General features: G+C 49.6%; 1 protein-coding gene across 10 annotated transcripts in view; it reads left to right on the forward strand.

Annotated features, from left to right (window-relative positions):
- Nucleotides 1-14678, forward strand: part of LOC142068375 (class I histocompatibility antigen, F10 alpha chain-like) — a 42699-nt gene extending 28021 nt beyond the window's left edge. For 6 of the 10 annotated variants that reach the window (XM_075127400.1, XM_075127403.1, XM_075127401.1 and 3 more), the window contains 5 exons: nt 2670-2945; nt 5463-5738; nt 7551-7655; nt 8073-8105; nt 11412-11479. In XM_075127400.1, the coding sequence (XP_074983501.1) occupies nt 2670-2945; nt 5463-5738; nt 7551-7655; nt 8073-8105; nt 11412-11464 (743 nt within the window). In that variant the 3' untranslated portion in view covers nt 11465-11479. The other 4 variants (XM_075127402.1, XM_075127410.1, XM_075127406.1 and 1 more) reach the window with 3 other exon arrangements.
- Nucleotides 14679-21718: the final 7040 nt, after the last annotated feature.

Here is a 21718-nt window from a genome sequence, read left to right on the forward strand (position 1 = left end):
TTTTTTTTTTAAGACATAAGACGGTCCCTTACCAGCAAACAATGGGTGCGTTAGTGTGTTTCACTGTAATTTGTGGTGTTCAGTAAAGGCAAACTTTTTTAATGGTACAACTATTTTATTTTCTGTTCCACAAACCACAGTTATCATGTCAGTCCCTGGTACAGGCTGTTCAAGCATTTGCTCCAGAAATACGTGTTACGTGGGATGTTAAATGGGAAGCATCAGGGAAGCAACTGCAAACGGTACACTTCAGTGCCCCTCATTGCCAAAGCGCTTCCTCAAAGCCTCCCTCATGTTAAAAGCAGCCCTCTGTGCTCCTCTGACAGCCCAAGTGTCTGGCTGCTGAAACTCTCCAGCCACCCCTGAACATTTCACCCTGAGATTCACAGAGTTTATGCAAAGTGCAGCCCATGGCTATGACCATGGGAATAGTCTCCTCGATAAGGTCTAGCCTGCCAAAGAGACACATCCATCTCCCCTTCAATCAGCCAAAGGCACAGTCCACCACGACGTGGCACCGGCTCAGCCTGTTGTTAAAACGCTCCTTACTGCTGTCCAGCTGCCCTGTGTAAAGTTTCATGAGCCAGGGCTGTAAGGGGTAAGCCAGGTCTCCCAGGATTACTATGGGCATTTCCACATCCCCCACTGTGATTTTGTGGTCTGGAAAGAAGGTCGCCGCCTGCAGGTTTCTGTACGGGCCACTGTTCCTGAACATGCGGGTGTCATGCACCTTTCTAGACCACCCCACATTTCTGTCTGTGAAACGCCCCCGGTGATCCACAAGTGTCTGACGCACTATCGAGAAATATCCCTTCCTGTTCATGTACTCTGTGGCAAGGTGGTCTGGTGCTCTAAATGGAATATATGGGCCATCTATTGCCCCCCACCCCGCAGTTAGGAAAGCCCATCTCTGCAGAACCATCCAGTATGTCATGCACATTTCCCAGAGTCACGGTCCTTGGCAGCAGGATATGATTTATTGCCCTGCACACTTGCAATAATACAGCCCCAACAGTAGACTTCCCCACTCCAAATTGATTTGCAGCTGACTGGTAGCAATCAGGAGTTGTGAGCTTCCACACAGCGATTGCAACATGCTTCTCTAAGGAGAGGGCAGCTCTCATTCTGGTGTCCTTGCGCCACAGTTTGGGGGCCAGCTCAGCACAGAGCTCCAGGAAGGTTGTTTTACACATCCTGAAGTTCTGTAGCCACTGCTCTTCATCCCACACCTGCATGACAATGTGATCCCACCAATCAGTGCTGGTTCCCCTAGCCCAAAAGCAACGGTCTACCCTGCACAGCTGCTCTGTGAGTGCCAAAGGCAGTGCCAGGTTGCTGCTGTCCATCTCTCCCGGAAAGTTGTCTGCCTGCAACTCTTCTTCCTCTGTCAGTAACGTGTGGAGTCACTCTGCTGTGCGTCATGTCCTGATGTCAGTGAATACAGCAGAGGAGAGAAGTGCAGGATCCATGCTTTCTCACTGCTCTGCAGATGCTGAAGTGCACAGCAAAGAATGGCAGCTGGCAAATTGGTGCGAAAGGAAGCTGGAAACCCCTGGAGGGCTGGGAAACAAAGCAGCGGCTGACGGGACGTTATGCATGGTCCCAATACGCTCCACGGTCCGTTCCGCATTCCCACAACACCTAGTGATGGATGCTGCTGCCAGGCACTGTGGGATACATAACCACAGTGCATTGCTCCCGCGGTCGATGAGTGAGCTAAAAATGTGGACACGATGTGTCGCCAGACTGAGCAAGTGGAGACACACTTTGGCGACTTTTCTTTTTGTGACTTCTGCGTGTCAACAGTACCTTCGGCGACAAAACTTCATAGTGTAGACATACCCTGAGTCTGGTCTTGGTTGTGTGGCAAATAATGGGAGATGGCGGCCATTGCTGTGAAGATTAGCCTGGCTGTGTGAAAATGGTGGCCAGCTGAACTAAGGGCCATCAGTGGCCTGATCCTTACAGGGAAACACCTTGAGACAGTGCTAATGTTAAAAAGTGGCCAAGCATCCGAAGTTGGTTGTTTGCGGTTCCTAGATTGAGTTGGGGGCATGGGGAAGATGGGGCAGGGAAACAGAGGGACCCTGGGGATTCTGTGAGGTCCTTAAACCAGAGCAGAGGTTAGTGTGGGGGACAGACCTCCTGTACGCCCTCCCCACAGGGACATGGGGGTATTGTGAATGGAGGAGGTGGGGGACAAAGTCGCCCTGGGGAGCTTGCAAAATTAATACAACCAGAGCAGGAGAGAGCGGGGTACAGACCCCCTGCACTCCCTCTCTTCCCTAAAATGACCCTGACTACCAGAACTGGGGGGATCCTCAGAGAGCTGGAGGGGATAGATCCCTGCAATATCTGGAGTATTCCCTTTGGGGTTGTTGAGCATAGAAGAACAAGCATCAGTGAGGTACTCCTTGAAGGTTGTGAGCTCTCTGCAGTTGGGGGTCTTCAGTGTACAAGACCCAACAGATGGATGCTGGGCGGGTAAAGAGCCCAACAGCATAAGTGGGAACCCCGTTTCTCAGGGGAGGGAGGGCCCAGTAACAAGGGGGTGACCCACTGGGCTACCTGCAGTATGGTCTTTGTGAGATTTTCAGAGAGAAGCTGCTGCTGACCCTCATGTACTGTGATCTCAACCCAGCCCCTGGGGTCCTGCCTGTGTGTTTCAGGGTTTCACATTATCCAGACGATATACGGCTGTGATCTCCAGGAAGACAACACCACTCGGGGGTTTTACCAGGATTCGTATGATGGACGAGACTTTCTTACCTTCGATAAGGAGACCGTGACTTGGGTATCAGCAGATATTGGGGCTCAGATCTCCAAGAGGCGATGGGATGCTGAAATAGATGACAACCAGGGTTGGAAACGCTACCTGGAGGAGGAGTGTATTTCCTGGCTAAGGAGTTCTCTGGAGTACGGGAAGGAGACTCTACAGAGGAAAGGTAAGGCTGGGGGACATGCCCCACCCAGGGGACACTACTGGTTACATCTCCATGCCCCAGTTCCAAAATGGGGTAGTGGGGTAGGGGGCCGTTCAGCTAACCTTGCACCAGGGATGGGTGGGGAAACAATCCCCCCGCTCTGCTGGAAAAAAATATAAGAAATTGAAAAATGTTAAAAGCAGCTCACTGCAGAGAAGCTGCATCTCCAGAGCCACTTGACCAAATCAGCCCAAATTTACACCACAAATTCTAGCTCTTCCCCGGTGTAACGCAGCGTTCTCAAGGCAGTCTGCCTGGGCGTGTCAGAGCACTCTGAAAAATAAACTCTGTCGAGGAAGCTCCAGTGAACTTTGCTTATGGAAGTGCCACCACGTCTATGGACACCAGCTTCACTCACCATGTAATTTCTCCTCATTCACTGTCTGCACCATCATATTCGTTGTGTTACCCCCAGCCCCTGGGTTCCACCAATGACGGTCGTTTTGTCCTTGTTGTCTGTTTGTTCAAACTAATCCCACGGTCATCTATTGCTTCCTTCCATGCCATCCCCTCCATGTGGAGTTGCTCTCCGCATACTAACCTGGAAGATGGCTCCCCTTGTCCTCCTTAAAGCTTTCCCCCTCAAGACCTACCTTTGCTGCAACACCCCTGCTTACTTATTCTTTGATTCTTTTATCAATAAGACATCAGATAATCACACTCAGTCACATTTATTAATCAAAGCTTATTACAGATTAATCAGCAGAACTATGGAAGGGAAGAGGTTAAATACTTTACCTCTCTGAGTCAGGGGGACAGTTGCAGCATAGTCTGCTTCAAAATGTTAACTCACTATTACCCACGTATGTACCTTATATGTTACCATGGACACAAATTCTCCAAATTAGTTAGCAGCATTACACACCATAATAATCGTTCCCTTCCCAAACAGTTCGCTCTCACTGTTCAAGGTTACTTGAAATTTGCACTTGTTTTTTTGCAACAATTATACTAGTTGCTTATTTCTCTCACAGACCTCAGCAGAACATTGTCTTGTCCTTGGCCCTCTTTACAAATGTCAGGAAGAACAAGCCACACACAGCCGTGTAATGTGTATTTCAGTGCCAAGGGGCTGGGAAACTGATTTTTCAACATGTGTGTTAGGATATAGATATGCAGGCCTGCCTGTAAAGGCCTGTACTTTAAGAATTAAGGTCTATGTTTATTATTTAGCTAGCTACAGAGGTATAAAAGAAAGAATCTATGTAAGAGCCTTCTCTCACTGTGACAGTCTGAGGCCCTGTTCTTAGGTGAAGGCCTTTGGCTAAGCAGCAGGGGCAGCCATAAGCTGGGAAGCGACCGGTCACCTCCTCACATTCCAAACTAGTCCCATTGAAAGAAGGTGCCATTGGGCTGTTAGGATACAATCTTGTCCTGCTAACCCCAATCGCCTCCAGAGAAAGATGGTTAAAGAAAACTTAGTTTGATAGGATCCTGTCTGGCAAGAACTCACTTCTCAATAGTTGTGGTTGTGAAACCCTCATTTCTGTATGTTTTATCTTTATGGTCCCCACTTTCCTATTGTTAATCTGTCTGGTTCTCTAAATGTTTTTGTCTGCTGTATAATTAATTTTGCAAGGTGTTAGTTAATTAGGGTAGTGGGATATAATTGATTAGAGAATTATGTTACAATATGTTAGGATTGGTAAGCTAGATTTCAGTAAAATGATTGGTTAAGGTATAGCTAAGAATATTACTACATAAATTAGGGGAAAACAGGAAGTAAGTTGGGATTCGAAAATAAGGAAAAAAAGAACTTGGATTTAAGCTTGCTGGAAGTTCACCCCAATAAACATCCAATTGTTTGCACCTTCGGACTTCGGGTATTGTTGCTCTCTGTTCATGCGAGAAGGACCAGGGAAGTGGGAGAGTGAAGGAGTAAGCTCTCTAACAATGTGTAAATCCTTTTGAAATTCATAATATTGGGGTAAAGAGATTTGGTAACAGCCAAGAAGAAATTAGGCAATTAATATTAGTGAGTTTGAGGGGCAGTTTAGCACCGTGTGTCACTTTTTGTGAAATGGTCCTTTCCATCTCTAATTGGTCAGTTTGTGTAGTTTGTTTTTTTGCTCCCTGGCCAGGGCAAGATTTTTCCCTCTTTCCAGTCCAGGGACTGAGAGGAGATGGGCACAAACCTAGCACGTGATTAAGGACTGACATCTGTGATACCTGTATCTGGAGCTTAGTGAAGACTTTCAAGGTACTTGTGTCACTGTGGCTGGGAGCTGAGGCTTCTGGTTACCACACTGATAGAATCTGGTCAGGGACCTGGACTGGGGGTTCACCGTTGCTGATGCTGTGAATTCGGCACAGAAATTCTCTGACATGGTGGTTCTCCCTCATCAGAGGGATTCCGTCTCATGGACTCTCATCCTCTCCCCCTGCTGGGGTCTCAGAATTTCATGTTGCAAAGCTCCAGCAAAGGCTGCCTGGATTAGAGCTTGGAAACAACTAACTTCAATTTCTTCTTTTTCCCAGTGCACCCAACAGCTAGAGTGAGCGACAGGTCATCTCATGGCGGCCTCACCACCCTCTCCTGTAAGGTCAGTGGGTTCTACCCCCGGGACATCACCGTGACCTGGCTGAGAAATGGGGAGAGCAGACAGCAAGAGACCTACTCTGAAGGCATCCTACCCAGTGGGGATGGGACCTACCAGACCTGGGTGACAATGGAGATTGATCCCAAGATCAAAGCCCATTATTCATGTCACGTGGAGCATGAAAGCCTGTTAGAGCCACTCTCTGTCTCCTGGGGTAAGGAGTTTGCGTGTTTGTCTGTTTTCCGAGTGGGAGAGGGGGATCCATTACTCTCAAACCCTGAAAAATTCTCATTCGGATTTCTAAGCTGAAGCTGGAATTTCCTCAGGGTCTGTGAGGCCCTGTCCCCTTTGGCCCTGTCCCTCTGCAGTCAAGTTCTTGTGCTGGAGTTGGGACCCACAGTGCCTGGGGCTCATGTCTTGCTCTCCAGTTTGCTGCCTCTGGGTCTGTTCGATACATCTCAGCAATACAGTGTCTCTGAAGGGAGAAGATGAGTAATCGGACATTAAGGCCTGAAGGGACCATTCTAACCATCTGATCTGAGCTCCTGCATAGCCCAGGGCAGGGGGGAATCACACCAGGGACCCCAGCATCCAGTCTGGTCATCTGTGAGCAAACTAGAGCTCATCCTTAAGAAAGAGATGCCCATTCCAGATGTAAAGTCTCCAAGGGATGGAGAATTTACCACATCCCAGGGGAAGCTCAGATCTGCCCCTTATTTCCAGACAGAATTGGTCTTGCTTCAGCTTGCAGCCCGGTCTCAACTTCAGGCACTCATGGTCCTGCCATGAGTGCAGGGGATGGGACTAGATGACCTCTCGAGGTCCCTTCCAGTCCTATGGTTCAGCAGGTTCTCAGAAACACGGCTCTATGGGCCCTTCATTCTTGTCCATGTGGCCAGAGAGAGAGGTTTAATGTTGGGAGCAGCTTGTTTCTGTGTGCATTGATGCTGGAAGGGAGGTATGGCCTTGGAATGGAGCGAGGAGGCAGATTAGAGCCCTGCATCACGGGGGAGAGACTCCTATGCCCCTAGCACAAGAAAGTCTAGGAATAATTTATTACAGATGGAGCTGCCTTCCAGCCATCTTTTTGCTTGGTTAAATGGGATGTGGAAAAATGCAGCATTTGGAAGTGCAAACGATTTCTGAGAGGGCAATGTGCACCGGGACTCTCGTCAGCAGACGGTTTCACATCACGATCCTGCTCCCACGTCCCCTGCCAATTTTTGTGTCATAACCCACATTTCCTTATTCTCTTCGAAATATTTTTCTTCTTGCTGTATTATTATGTGTCTCTTTCAGACAACAGGAGAAGCTGATTCGTGAAACTGAAAGTGTGTACAGAACGTGGGGTTTAACAGGTTTATATAAACCAAGAACAGTATTAAAATATCTCTATTATCCCCTCTTCACATCCTACCCCCCTCAAAAAACATGCATTGTGTCTGTAACTCCATTCCTGGCAGAAAAATCCAGAGCTTTGAGGTCAGTTTCCAGTTTGGCACCAGACTCCCACAATGGGACTGTGTTCTGTTAGTCATGAAAGTCAACCTGGTCAAGGGGGGTTAGGGGCTGGGAGCCAGGACTCCTGGGTTCTGTCTCTGGAAGGGGAGTTGGGGTTAGTGGGTTAGAGCAGGAGGGGCTGGAAGTCAGGATTCCTGGGGTCGATTCCTGGCTCTTGCACTGCCTCACTGTGTGATCTTCAGCAAGTCTCCCCCCTTTCCCGTGTAGGGACGATACTGACATCCATGCTCTCCCACAGTTCTGAGGATTGGTTAATGTTATAAAAGTCTTTGAGTTTAAGTGCTAAATATTTATTATGACTGGAAGTGGTAGAGACTGTGTCCAGGACTTCCTATGGTGGGGTGCAATGTATGGTGGCTGCACTGGAAGGGATGGAGCATTGCAGGACTCAGCCTTAACTTGGGGAGCTGACTGACGGATCCCTGCAGTGGGATGAAAGGGGGATTTTAGTGGTGGGGGAGAAGGGGATTTTTCCCCATTGTTCATTCTTTCCATTCCATTTCAGAACCAAATAACAATCTGCTTCCCACTGTGGCTGGAGTTATCACTGCAGTTGTCCTGATTGGTGTTATAATCGGAGTAGTAGTCATCTGGAAAAAGAAACGCCCAGGTAAAGAGCCTGGGATGGGGGGATTCTCTGGACTTGCCGGGCCCTGCACACCCGCCTAAGGGCAACAGCAGTTCAGGAGCCTGTGTCAATACAGTGTAACTGCCCCATTGCGGGACTGAGCTAATGACCCCCAATGGGAGCTGCTGGAGGGCCAGACCCAGAAACTGGGTGCGGGTTACAGTTTATATGGGGCTAGGTTTTCCATAGAGCTCAGCACCCAGTGGGCCAAGGTCTGTGGAAACTGTCTCATTGTGTCTTTCTCTCTTGCCAATTGTGAGCGCCTGGGACCTTGAGTCCATTACTGAGCACCAGGGGGCTGTGCTGGGCCAGGGGCCCGGTTTCTGAGCTGTGGACACAGATCAGAGTCGGTTCCTGCCTTGGGAGCTGCGTTCACTGAAATTTGCCTTCTCTCTGCAGGGAAGAAGGGAGATGGCTATGCTGTAGCTCAGGGTAAGTGACAAGAGACCCATCACCTCTTTTCAAGTGGCTATCTCTGAACAGCCATCAGTATTTGCTTGTGGATTTTAGCCTGGAGCCACTGACAGGAGATCCTCGCTCCCACTCATAGGCCTTGTCTACACTGAGGATTTTAGGGAAATCTCCAACTATTGCTCTAGTACCATAGAATCGTAGGACTGGAAGGGACCTTGAGAGGACACCTCGTCCTGTTCCCTGCACTCATGGCAGGACTAGGTATTATCTAGACCATCCCTGAGTAACCTGCTCTTAAAACCCTCCAATGAGGGAGATTCCACAACCTCTCTAGGCAATTTATTCCAGTGCTTAACCACCTCTTCCAGTCCTCTCTCCCATCTTTCATGACTTTTCAGAGCTATTGACTCAGATATCTCCTCTCTCAGTTCCTTGACTATTCTAGGATGCTCTTCATCAGGCCTTGGTGACTTGAAGACCTCTAACTTGTCTAAATAATTTTTGACTTGTTCTTTCCCTATTTTAGCCTCAGATTCTACCTCAATTTCACTGGTGTTCACTATGTTAGACATCCAATCGCTATGACACGTTTGGGTGAAAACTGAAACAAAAAAATCATTTAGCCCTTTTCCCATTTTCACATGTTCTGTTATTGTCTTTCCTTCCTCATTGACTAATGGGCCTACCCTGTCCTTAGTCTTCCTCTTGCTTCTAATGTATTTGTAGAATGTTTTCTTGTTACCTTTTGTGTCTCTAGCTAGTTTGATCTCATTATGCACCTTGGCCTTTCTAATTTTGCCTCTACATACTTGTGTTATTTGTTTACAGTTTTTCTTTGTAGTTTGATCTAGCTTCCACTTTGTGTCGGACTCTCTTTTGATTTTTAGATCATTGAAGATCTCCTGGTTAAGCCAGCGTGGTCTCTTGCCATCCTTCATTTCTTTCCTGTGCAGTGGAATAATTTGCACTTGTGCTCTTGATAATGTCTCCTTGAGAACTTTTCAACTCTCCTGAACTGTTTTTCCCCTTAGACTTGCTTCCCATGGGATCTTACCTTAGCAAACTCAGGGAGTTGCTAAAGTCTGCCTTCTTGAAATCCATTATTTTATTGTCAGGTTTCAGAGGAACAGCCGTGTTAGTCTGTATTCGCAAAAAGAAAAGGAGTACTTGTGGCACCTTAGAGACTAACCAATTTATTTGAGCATTATTGTGTTGTTTTCCCTCCTACCATTCTTTAGAATCATGAATTCTGTCATTTCATGATCACATTCACCCAAGCTTCCTTCCACTTTCAAATTCTCAACCAGTTCCTCACTATTTTTCAAAGCCAAATCTAGAACAGCCTCTCCCCTAATAGCTTTCTCCACATTCTGAAAGAAAAATTGTCTCCAGTACATTCCAAGAACTTGTTGGATAATCTGTGCCCTGCTGTGTTGTTTTTCCAGCAGAGGTCTTCTTCAGTAGTGTAGAGTGGCTGTAGACACATGTTCTCTAACCTTGCTCCGAGAAAGTCCTAGATGATACAAGGGTTAAAAACACCTGAACCCCATCTCCTCAATTGCTCCACCCCTGCTCTCTCTGGTGGAACTGCATGGCTTGCGGGCATGGGTCCCAATTTTAGTAGTGTAGACAAGGCGATAGTCAGGAATGTATATGGTGGTTTTGGGCTGAATTATTATCCCCCTAGAGCTGTGCTGTGTGTGGCTGAGTGTGACCCTGAAGGTGTCTGACCTGCTTTTAATGTTACACTTTTGACTTACCTGAAAGTTGGTTTGGTGCTTGTGAAATCTGGGCCTGATCCAAAGCCTGTTGAAGCCAATGGGAGTCTTTCCACTGACTTCAGATCAGCACCACTCTGTCGCCTCGATTACAACAAGTTCAAATCCCCTCCTCAATTGTCTCCTGTAATTAGCTTTACCAACAGGACCAAGACTAAAAATTATGGGAAATATTTACATACGTTATTGACTGCATCTGAGGCCCTCTAATGTCTGGTATGAAGAGCCAGTATAAAGTGCACAGATCTGCCGGGCCCTGCTAGGGTGTAGTCATCCAGCTCTCTCTCTATGCTCTCAGGGGTCCCCCAGCAGGTAACGGAGGGGGTTTGAGAAGTGCCAACAAAACCTCCGCAGAGCACCACCCTACCTCCTGCAGCTGGCCCTCAGTCGTGCCTCCTTCCCTCCTCCTCGTTACTCCAGAACAACAGAAATTCACATGCAAGAGCTTTGATAATGGGGAGTTAAGGTGGCAGGTGCTCAGCCCTGCCCTGGGCTCCCTGTGTCCTTTCAGAATGGGAGTGTTTAATTCCCAGAAGTCAAAGGTTTGCAAACCAGGATATGCAGAGATATTATGGCCAAATTCACAGCCATAAAAAACGCATCACAGACCATGAAATCTATAGAGATTTCACCGGGGAGACCAGCATTTCTCTAACTGGGGGTCCAGACCCAGAAGAGGGTTGTGGGGGGCGGAGGGGGTTTGCAAGGTTATTGGAGGGGATCACAGTATTGCCACCCTTACTTCCGTGCTGCCTTCAGAGCTGGGGAGCCAGAGAACGGTGGCTGCTGGCCAGGCACCCAGCCCTGAAGGCAGTGCCCTCCCAGCAGCACCCTAAACGTAAGGGTGGCAATGCCGTGACCCATCGACAATAACCTTGCTGCCCCCCTCCCCCCAGCCCCTTTTTGGTCAGGACCCTACAGGTACAACACTGTGAAATTTCAGATTTAAATAGCTGAAATGATGAAAATGACAATTTTTTACATCCTGTGACTGACATTGACCAAAACCGACCATGAATTTGGTAAGGTCTTAATTATGATGCTTCCCACGAAACTCAAACTCTGCCCCAGTGGGTCTGGGAATAGGAACAGGAAGTAGACCAGCACCATGCCAAACCAAACTTGCCCTTGTCTGTGTGCCCAGCACCGCCCCAAATCTGCATTCCTCTTCATACCGTCCATACTGTTCGGAGCAGCGCCATTGATTAAGGCGGGAATTGCTGTTCATTGGCGGGGGGAGGGTGACGTCTGTGGTCTGCGTGAGGGACCCCTCTGGGCACAGACCGAAGGAGGCGGAGTTGAGGTTGTTTAGCAGGAGTATCCTTAGCCCAGCATCTCCTGCTTTGCCAGCCGTTGAATGTTGAGTAGTCTGGGCTCCCGTTCTGACAAGGCATGAAGAGCACAGAGCAGTGCTGTCCCCCTGCAATGGTGATGTTTTTCGCACGTGAATAATGGAAATCCTGGGCAGCTGCCCTGTAGACTGATCTGTGCACCACCCAGCTCACTGCTTGGGAAGAGTGAGGTGATGACTGTTCCCTTTGGATAGGAGTCCCCGTATCTAACAACTACGCTGAAACCCTGTCCTGTGAGAGACGCTAATATACTCTCTCTTCTCCTCCTCCTCTGCACAGCAAATGACCAAGGATCTAATGGCTCTGACCTATCTGCCAAGGGTAAGTGAGGGGGGCTCTAGCCTAGGGGTTCACTGCTCTCACTGAGGCCTCTGGAGAGAGAGACCTAGTCCAAGTCATTGGACCCTGAGTCTCCCTGGCCCGTCCCCTCTAGCAAACCAGCCCCAAGGAGCAGAACAGGGGAGTTTGGGATCTCTTATTTCCCTTTTATTCACACTGGGGGTGCAGGAACAGGTTTGCAGCCAAATCCCCCTTGTTTTCGCTGCGATGACTTTAGGTGTGAAAGACGCTAGTGAGAGGGATTTCTCTGTGGCTGCTGGTACAGCGTGGGCTGAGCTCAGCTTTTGCAAGGATAACTCCAGCTGCTTCAGAGAACAGTCTCCAGTGCACTGCAGGGAGGAAGCAGCAGGGACAGAGCCCAGCCCTTGGGGCTCCAGGAACCCGGGTCTCTGACCCTGGAGCTACAAGCTTTGTCAGCGGGGTTAGAGATTTTGTCCACTGAACCCTGCAGCCACTCGGGCGACCGCCCCGACCGCAGCGTGCACTGTCATTGCAAAACATGATGGCAGGTTCCCTTTGACAGACGTTGCCTGTGTTTAACTTCTGCAGCTTAACTGAGCCTGGTGGAGTCCGTGCCACGGCCTGAGGGGACCCCCGAGAGGAAGACGGATGAGCTCTGCTCTGTCTCCCTGCAAGAACCAGTCAACCCCTCCCTAGCTTTTCTCTGGCACTTGGAGCGTCCCGTGTGGGATTTCCGGCCTCGTCTCTCTGCTCACTGAACCATGTTTTGCTTTTCAGGTGTCATAGTTTTCTGTAATAATGTTTTATTTGCACAAAATAATTTCCAACATTTTAATGGATAAAAACTCTGTTAGTCAGAGTTCAGTGTTTGCCCCATTCAGTGTGGGCACGCCGTCCTCTGGCTGCGCGGTGCGGGGAGCTAGGTCTGTCAGCAGTAACTGCTTGTGCGTCTGTGGTGGGGACGGCTTTTTTTTCTGTCGAATTTCATGATTATAACATGGTAAATAGCCGGGTCTACTCGCAGCTGGTCGCGCTGTTGCCATCATCAGCTGAGGACGTCTGTTGGACAGGAATAAGTGTCTGTGTTTAGTTTGTAAGTGCCTCTAACGTCCTTTTCACCATTCATAGAGCCATAGAAATGCTGGGCTAGAAGGGCCCTCAAGAGATCATCAAGTCCAGCCCCAATCTCAGGCAGCACCAAGTTAACCTAGACCATCCCTGACAGGTGTTTGTCCAACCTGTCCTTAAAAACCTCCAACGACGGGGATTCCACATCCTCTCTAGGCAACCTGTGTGACGAAGTGGGGTATTTTCCTAACGTTGCGTATGTATACTGTGTGCCTCAGTTTCCCCCGTGTGCTGCATGTCTAACCCAGGTGGGAGGGGGGTGTCTGTTGTTTTAGAAGACCAGGTGTGACCCAGTCTAGCAGCCTGGACCCCAGACCATGGCCTGGGCACTTTGTAACGTAGCGACTGATGATCTGAAGGCCCATCCCAACTTGGAGCCAGCCAGTTATGGGCAGCGGAGAGAACAAAGAGCTGAAGAGAGAGTCACCTGGAGACCTCTTTGCCCGGAAAAGAAGACAGATGGGGGTGGGGCCTTGAAGGTGATATGGGGTGGGCCGCAGAAAGGAGGATTCACTTCTGGTCTGGGAACAAAGAGCGGCCTGAGCCCACCTGGATGGGGACAGACCCTGATGAACGCCCCTGAGAAGGTCTTGTAATCTGCTCCAGACGTACAATAAACCCTTCTGTGCTGCGCTGGCTGAGAATCGCTGCAGGCTCAAGAGAGGCAGGCATGCTGGAGGCTCAGACGGGCGGTACTGGGAGGCGGAGGAGAAGCCTACAGCTTAAACCCTGAGCAAAGAGTGTGACCTCATGTAGGGTCAATACTCTGAAAGGCCGGTTCCCCCCAGGGGCCATACGGAGCCAAGAGGGCACTGGCCTGTGAGTCTGTGACAACCTGTCCCACAGTGAACTGTCCTTAGAGCTAGAGAGTTTTCCTAATGTCTCACCTAAATCCCCCGTCTCCTACTGTCAGTGCACCTGGAGAACACTTGATCACCATCCTCTTCAGAGCAGCCCTTAATGCCGGGGTAGATAATTATTTTTTGTCAAGGTCCAAATTTCTTGGTCACGATATAGCCACGGTCCAGACTCAAGAGAAACATTTTTCACACCACAACTGCCCCTGTTCAACGAACACCTGCAGTGCTGTGAAATGTGCCCAGGGCCTATATTGTTTCTATTCTTAGTGCATTAAATGAAAAATAAAATCAAGCCATGGTATAGCCTAAAAATAACCTCCAAGAAAGATAACAAGGAGTCTGGTGGCACCTTAAAGACTAACCGATTTATTTGGGCATAAGCTTTCATGGGCCCACGAAAGCTTATGCCCAAATAAATCGGTTAGTCTTCTTGGAGACCCCAGGGCATGGCCACTAGTTAAGTCGAGGGGATGGAAGGCCATAAGGGTCGAGGAAGTCTCCCTGCTGAAGGCCGAAGGGCTTCTTCTCAACCCCCCTTAATAGAATTTAGGCCTGGCTGGTTTGAGTAAGCTCTTTTGCTCTTAAAACAATGTTGCAGCCGCAGATAATGCCTCAGAGTGTAAGGTTTGCTGACGCCAAGTTAAAGATAATAGGAGAGAGAACTACAAGGCCAGGCAGGACATGCTGGTTGTTTAAGTTGCTAGGAATGCTTGTTAGCGGTTGCAGGAAGTAAACATTGTTGTAACCCAGATAAGGAAGGCAGAGTATTTGTGTAAAGTTTTAATTGGCTGATGTGTAGTGCAGTAGCATTAAGGGATATAAAAGTGTGTGTAATGACCTGCTCTGGGTGCAGGATTGGAGATTCTGTTCTCCCTGGACCTTGTTTGCAGCTGCACATAAACTTTTCTGCTTCTCCACCCCGTTGTGATTATTGAGTGAAGCACACCGGGTAACGAACCCCTGCTGTTGTTTGGCCTCTGGGCACTGGGTGCTGGCAACAGTCTTTAAGGTGCCATCGGACTCCACGTTGTTTTTGGGGATACAGACTAACACAGCTCCCCCCTGATACTTGTCTCCAAGAAAGATGTAATTTATCTGAACCGTTGAGAAAGTGTTTTGAAAAATGTCAAATAGATGCAACTATTCGCATTAAAAATACTTTCAGGCAACAGGTTTAAGTCTGTGTGTGGGTTTTGTCAAATACGGTTATTGTAGGCGTATGTGCACAGAGAGAGAGAAACAGATTCAAAACTTTTTCAAAAAGAAAAGGAGTACTTGTGGCACCTTAGAGACTAACCAATTTATTTGAGCATGAGCTTTCGTGAGCTACAGCTCACTTCATCAGATGTATACCGTGGAAACTGCAGCAGACTTTATATACACACAGAGAATATGAAACAATACCTCCTCCCACCCCACTGTCCTGCTGGTAATAGCTTATCTAAAGTGATCAACAGGTGGGCCATTTCCAGCACAAATCCAGGTTTTCTCACCCTCCACCCCCCCACACAAATTCACTCTCCTGCTGGTGCTAGCCCATCCAGCAGGAGAGTGAATTTGTGTGGGGGGGTGGAGGGTGAGAAAACCTGGATTTGTGCTGGAAATGGCCCACCTGTTGATCACTTTAGATAAGCTATTACCAGCAGGACAGTGGGGTGGGAGGAGGTATTGTTTCATATTCTCTGTGTGTATATAAAGTCTGCTGCAGTTTCCACGGTATACATCTGATGAAGTGAGCTGTAGCTCACGAAAGCTCATGCTCAAATAAATTGGTTAGTCTCTAAGGTGCCACAAGTACTCCTTTTCTTTTTGCGAATACAGACTAACACGGCTGTTCCTCTGAAAACTTTTTCAGCCGTTTGTGGTTTATTTACCATCAGTATCAGAGTTTGAAAGAAACACTTAGTACACCTGAACTCTTCATCATTTACGATTCAAGCCTTTCCACGAACAAACACCCACCCACCACCACTCCCAGATCCTTCTCAGCACCGCTGCTGCCGAGCCACTTTGCCTCATTCTGTATTTGTGCATCTGGTTTTCCTTCCCTACGTGGCGCACCTCACATTGGTCTTTGTTGAATTTCATTTTGTCGTCTGTTGCCCAGTTCTCCAGTTTATCCAAGTCCCTCTGAATTTTAGCTGTATCTTCCAAAGTGCTGGCAACCTCCTTCCCCCCACCCCGCAGCTTTGTGTCATCTGCATCATTGATCAGACTGCTCTCTGTACCTACATCCAGGTCATTAATAACGATGTTAAACGCTGGACCCAGAACAGATCCCTGGGGAACCCCACTTAAGACCTTCTCTTTTGCCCTCACAATTTACAGCTCTCTCCTCCCCCTCGGGGTGCAGTGACCCTCTACGGGTTAACAGGACCTTTTTCCAGTGAAAGAGCCTTTATCACACTGTGAATATTCTTAAACATGTACATGTATTTATTAGCAATCAACAGCTGATCAGCAGAATGCACTCACCGAGCATCTAATGCTCACCACTCCCAATAAAGCAGACAGACCTCTCCTAATGGCCAGTCAGCATTGTGTCATCTGGGGCTCTGGCTTCTCCACAGTCTGGTCATGCAAGGGATAAAAATCCGAGCCATTCCAGTCTTGAGCCGAATCCCCGAGTTACGTTCCAATGAGCTTGTTTTCTCACCCTCCGGATCGAGTTAAAATGAGAGTTCTTCTTACAATACCTTCTTCGCCAAGTGTTTTACTCAAAGCATGACTAGACGTCTCACCAGTCATAACCCCTCATGGGCTAAAGCAATTTCTCTAGCAACAGCAAAAGCAACTTATCAGCAGAAGCAACTTTTAACTCAGACTCCCACGGGCGCCTAGTCAGAGCCTTGCAGACACGCCAGGGCAGCGGGTCCGTCCTCCCTCCCGGTCCAGTCGCTCTGTGACGTTCCTGGGTCTGTCCCGGGGAGTGATGCTGCAGCTGCCCCGGCATTCCTTGTCCCTGCGCTCAGGAGCACAGCAGGGCAGCTGCCTTGTTCCTTCCCCCGTCGTGGGGCTGCCTGGACCCACCGCAGGCTGGGGAGGGCGGCAGGTGAGAGGCACAGATGGCCTGGAGACCCCTCTCTGACCAGCCTCCACAGACTGGGCCAAGCCCCTCTGCCTGTCCCATGCAGCCTGCAGGGCTTGCTGGGTTTAACTCTCACCTCCGGGGTGAGACTGGATCCTACCACAGTGTAACGGGGACGTGCTGGTGGCTCCTCCCTGGGGAATTTGGGTGCTTGGTGCCCAGGGTTCATCTCTCCTGGTGGCAGAGAGCACAGGAGCAGCCAGTGCAAACTGTATAGCCTTCCCCTCTGCTCATGGGTGGCTGGGCTTAAAGATGCCTCTGAACCAGGCACCTTCACCCAAAAGGGAGCTGATTCCTGGCCCATCGCAGGGCGTGAGCTGGCATCAAACAGCTCACTCTGGGCAGGGCCTTGTACCCTTACTACCCCTATTTCTCCAGAGTTGAAAGGTCAAAAATCCCCCTCAAATCTTCCTTTAAGAGATGATTAGCGTCTGAGCTGCGTGGACAGCGATTTGCACTAGTTGGTGTGGGGATGGGGGGGCCTGGTGTTGGTTGGGGAGCTCCCTGTCCATCTCCCCCACCCCGGAGCCCACTCCAGGCTCATCCATACCCCCCTGCGGTCTCCCAGGAGCTGGGGCTGCCTCCTCTCAGCTCTTGCAGCTGCTGTGATCCGGTGTAGCTTCACTCTGTTGTGGCCGTGAGGACGACTGTGCCGGTGTCAGGCAGCCAGGGGCTCTGGGTGAGGGAGCGGCTGACAGGGGATGTTTGATCTAGAACAGGAGTTCTCCAACTTCACTGCACCATGACCCCTTTCTGACAACAAAAACTATGACATGTCCCCAGGAGGGGGAGCTGAAGTCCAAGCCTGCCTGAGCCCCACTGCTCTGGGTCCCCACTGCTTCAGCCCCAGGCAGGGGTCCTGTAACCTGAGTCCATTCACCGAAGCCCTCAGGCATGTCTAAGCCAGCCTGGTGACCCCACTAAAATGGGTTCGCAGCCCACTTTGGGGTCCCAAACCACAGTTTGAGACCCATTGATCTAGAAAGTTAAAATGTTTTTACTGGTACCTAAGTAGCAGCTGCCCTTAATGATTTTATAAAAGAGAATGTTTTACATAGTCTGTTCTGATATGTCCGTAGTAGCCATTAAATACAAGAAACCATGTAAAAATAATCTTCTAAAATAACTAAATGAAATTTCAAAATTGTTATATTTTCTAAAATTATGATTTTTTTAATTCTCTCTAATTGGCAGTTTCAGAAATATTTGTTTTCATTCTGAATTGGATCAAAAGCAAATTTCAATATGTTAAAATTCCCCCTAAAATAGAAATTCCAGGATTTGACCAGCTCCCCCCATAATTCCTGCCTCCCAGCCCCCATTATAACACGGCTTTTGCCTTCATAATCACAGCCAATGCTGGTCAAACTGTAATGCAACTAAGACAGTTTAATAGCGCCTGACGAAGAACCAGGGATAGTCTGTTCTGTGTTTGTACAGCGCCGAGCGCAGCGGGACCCTGGTACATGCCCATGGCCCCGATGGTAAACGCAGGATAAAGGACAGTTCTGTGGGCAGAGAGATCTGGAGTGCGGGGAGGGGGGTGTGACGCGTCCTGGAGCCAGCAGAGGGCAGCAGCGACCTCCTGGCAGACCTGTCCTCCAGCTCCTGTCTCCGGGGTCCTGGGTCCTGGTTCTGTCCCCAGCCTGTGCTGGAAAATGCACAAAGAGCAGGACTGACCTGCCTCTCCCGCAGTGTGATCCTCACACAGAGACTCCAGCTCCGGCCCAACAGCACTCACAGGGCAGCTGAATTTTCTGGGGGAAAATTGGCTAAATATAGGGTTCACAACCAATCATTTCTTAAAATGTCCCCTCGTGTCTCACTTTCCTAATCTAGCCTTTCTCAAAGGCCAGGTGAGCTGATCAGAATGGGGCCTTCTGTCCTTAACAGCACAGGATCTGGGGAAAGGTGCAAAGTTGAAATGTTAGTAACCACTTAAAAGCGGCCAAGAGTCCTGTGGCACCTCGTAGTCTAACAGACGTCCTGGAGCATGAGCTTTCGTGGGCGAATACCCCCGTCGTCGGAGGCACGGAGTGGAAATTTCCAGAGGCGGGTGTAAATATGAAGCAAGAATCAGGCTAGGGATAACAAGGCTGCACTTGCGCAAGTCTCTTCATGAGGTTGATGGATTTCCACTCCATGCGGCTAAATGCAGGGCCTCGCAGGGTGACAAGTATCATACTTTAGCCGTAGGGAGTGGAACTCCAGAGTCCTTATTAGCCTCCTTCAAATCCCTCCAAGGTGTCTGCAAAAAACCTGACGATGGTGAGGGTGCTGGTGTCCTGTCATCACAGCTTATCGTGCTGACCAGTGTTGTCTCATTGCTTCCTTGGGCTCCTCTGTCTGTCTCCATCTAGTGTTTCTTGTATTCGTGTCACGCCCCCTCTCCACCCGGTCACCTTCTTTAACGCCAGTCTGCTTACAGGTTTTGATGGACAGGTCTGGGTTCTTCTGGATCCCGCCACCCATCCAGCAGGGTGTATCTTCTTTGTGTTTCCCTGTGAATGTATTTGGCGATGCCTCCTCCACCCTCACTCCTTCCTGGCAGGGTCCCCAGAGCGGCTTGGGAGGAAAATGCCAACCCCAGGGTAACCCCCACTTACCTGCCAGAAAGTTGGAGACTCCCAAGAAATCACACAAATACATAGAATATACTCAACACAGTAATTATATAAACCGGAGACAAATATAACATAACAGGGTGAAACACTATTCTTCATGCCCATGCTGACAATACCCGTGACTTTCCCCAGTCACGTGACCTGATGTAGCCAATGTAAGATCAGTGTCCCGTTGGTACGTGTGCTTTGTTGGGGCCCTTGATGACCTATGCCCACGATATCTTCCCTGCAGTGGTTTAGCAGGGTGGCTGACTGGGCTCAGTACAGCCCAAAGGACTCACAAGTGGGAGGAGGTGGTCAGGCCCTCCACAGGTTTACTATGCAGCCGGTGATAAAATCCCGAAACCCATACTCTCTGTCCTGAGGACACAGTTCAGGGAGTAGGGGGTCCCCAAAACAAATTCCTGGACTGACGAACTAAAAGATGGTGCACTCACAAACTCCATGAATGATCCTCAGGTTCAGAAATGACTCTGGTCACAGCAGAGGGGCTGATCTCTGCTGGCAGGGAGCCTCTTCAGGCAGGAATCAGGTGGCTTTGTCCCGGGATTTCAACTCACCACACAGGGGTGCAGGGCTCAAGGTGCAGATTACAGAACTGGACTAAACTCCAAACTGTCGTCTCCTAGCCCAGCGTCCAGGCACACTCCCGGCAGGCCAGCCCTGGACTAGCAGCCAGAGCAGAGCTGGCCCTGTGGTGACTGGTCTCCCCTAGGGAGCTGGGGGCGAACTCAGCCTGGCTGGGGAAGTTTCCCAGTAAAACTCTACAAACTGGGAGTCATCAGTGGAGAGGGAAAAGCCCAACAGAGGGATCTTGCTGTCAGGTCCCTAGAGGCCAGTTCTTGGGGGAACCCTGCATGCAGGCCTGGGACTCCCCAGCTGACCACACAGCCAGGCCTGCCCTTGCCTTGCCTGGCTCCAGACTGACTCCAAAAATGGCTTCTCCCCTTTCCTGAGCTCCCTGGGAAGGGCCTCTCTGAGTCTGCCTTGGCTCCCCCTCCCTGCCAGGGACAGTGCCCCTCCAGGAGCTGCCAGCAGGCAGAGCCTTGGGGGTTACACTGGTAAACAAACAAACAAACCACAAAGCAGAAAGCAAACCCATGACCTAGAGGGGAAGTGAAGGCATCTGTATGAAATCACTCTGTCACTGGGAGTCCTGAGGAAGTGGAACCGCACAGGACAGTTTGGGAAGAGCCAAAGGGAACGTTTGCTGGAGACCAGGGATGGGAAGAACTTGGAAGACTCAGCCCACAACACAGGGCAACAGGGAAACAGCCGGGGCAGAGACAGGGTGAATCCACTCACCGGAGCAGAGGGGTTGGAAAAACCAAAGAATCCCCACTGGGACAGATCCAGTGTGCTTGGTGACTGTGGGAAAAGCTTTGCTGGGACTTCAGCCCATATTACTCCGCACAGCAGACAATCCACACGGGAGAAAAACGCCATCGATGTGCCGAGTACAGGGAAAGCTTCGGTCGGAGCTCCCAGCTTATTTCACATCAGAGACAGCACACCGGAGGGAGACCCTGTGGATGCCCTGCCTGTGGGAAACGCTTCTCTCGCAGCACCGCCCTCATTAACCATCAGGGAATCCACAGAGGACTGAAGCCCTACAAATCCCCCAGTATGGGACGAGCTTTGCCCGGCACTCACAGCTTGTTGTACATCAGAGAATCCACACGGGAGAACAACCCTGTGGAGAAAGCTTCCAGTACAGTTCAAACCTTCTCACACATAAGAGAAAACACACGGGAGAGAAACCTTAAAGATGCCCTGAGTGTGGGAAAAGCTGCAGTGACAGCTTTAATAGGCATTGGAGGGTGACACTGGAGAGAAGCCCCTCAAATGCTGTGATATTTGGAAAAGCTTCAGGAAGAGCTCAGACCTTATTGCACATCAGAGAAAACACACAGGAGAGAAACCCTGTAAATGCCTCCCTGAACTGTGGTAACAAAATTCATTATAGCTCAGACCTGATTAAACATCAGAATCATAGAATATCAGGGTTGGAAGAGACCTCAGGAGGGCATCAAGTCCAACCCCCTGCTCAAAGCAGGACCAACACCAACTAAATCATCCCAAACAGGGCTTTGTCAAGCCGCACCTTAAAAACCTCTAAGGAGGGAGATTCCACCACCTCCCGAGGTAACCCATTCCAGTGCTTCACCACCCTCCTAGTGAACCTAGATCTCCCCCCCTGCAACTTGAGACCATTGCTCCTTGTTCTGTCTTCTGCCACCACTGAGAAGAGCTGAGCTCCATCCTCTTTGGAACCCCCCTTCAGGTAGTTGAAGGCTGCTCTCAAATCCCCCCTCACTCTTCTCTTCTGCAGACTAAATAACCCCAGTTCCCTCAGCCTCTCTTCATAAGTCATGTGCCCCAGCCCCCTAGTTATCTCCGTTGGCATTTGCTGGACTCTCTCCAATTTACCCACATCCTTTCTGTAGTGGGGTCCCCAAAAACTGGGCACAATACTTCAGATGTGGCCTCACCAGTGCTGA

Source organism: Caretta caretta, chromosome 4 (assembly GCF_965140235.1).
Source record: "Caretta caretta isolate rCarCar2 chromosome 4, rCarCar1.hap1, whole genome shotgun sequence".
In the NCBI taxonomy this organism is placed as follows: Eukaryota; Metazoa; Chordata; order Testudines; family Cheloniidae; genus Caretta; species Caretta caretta.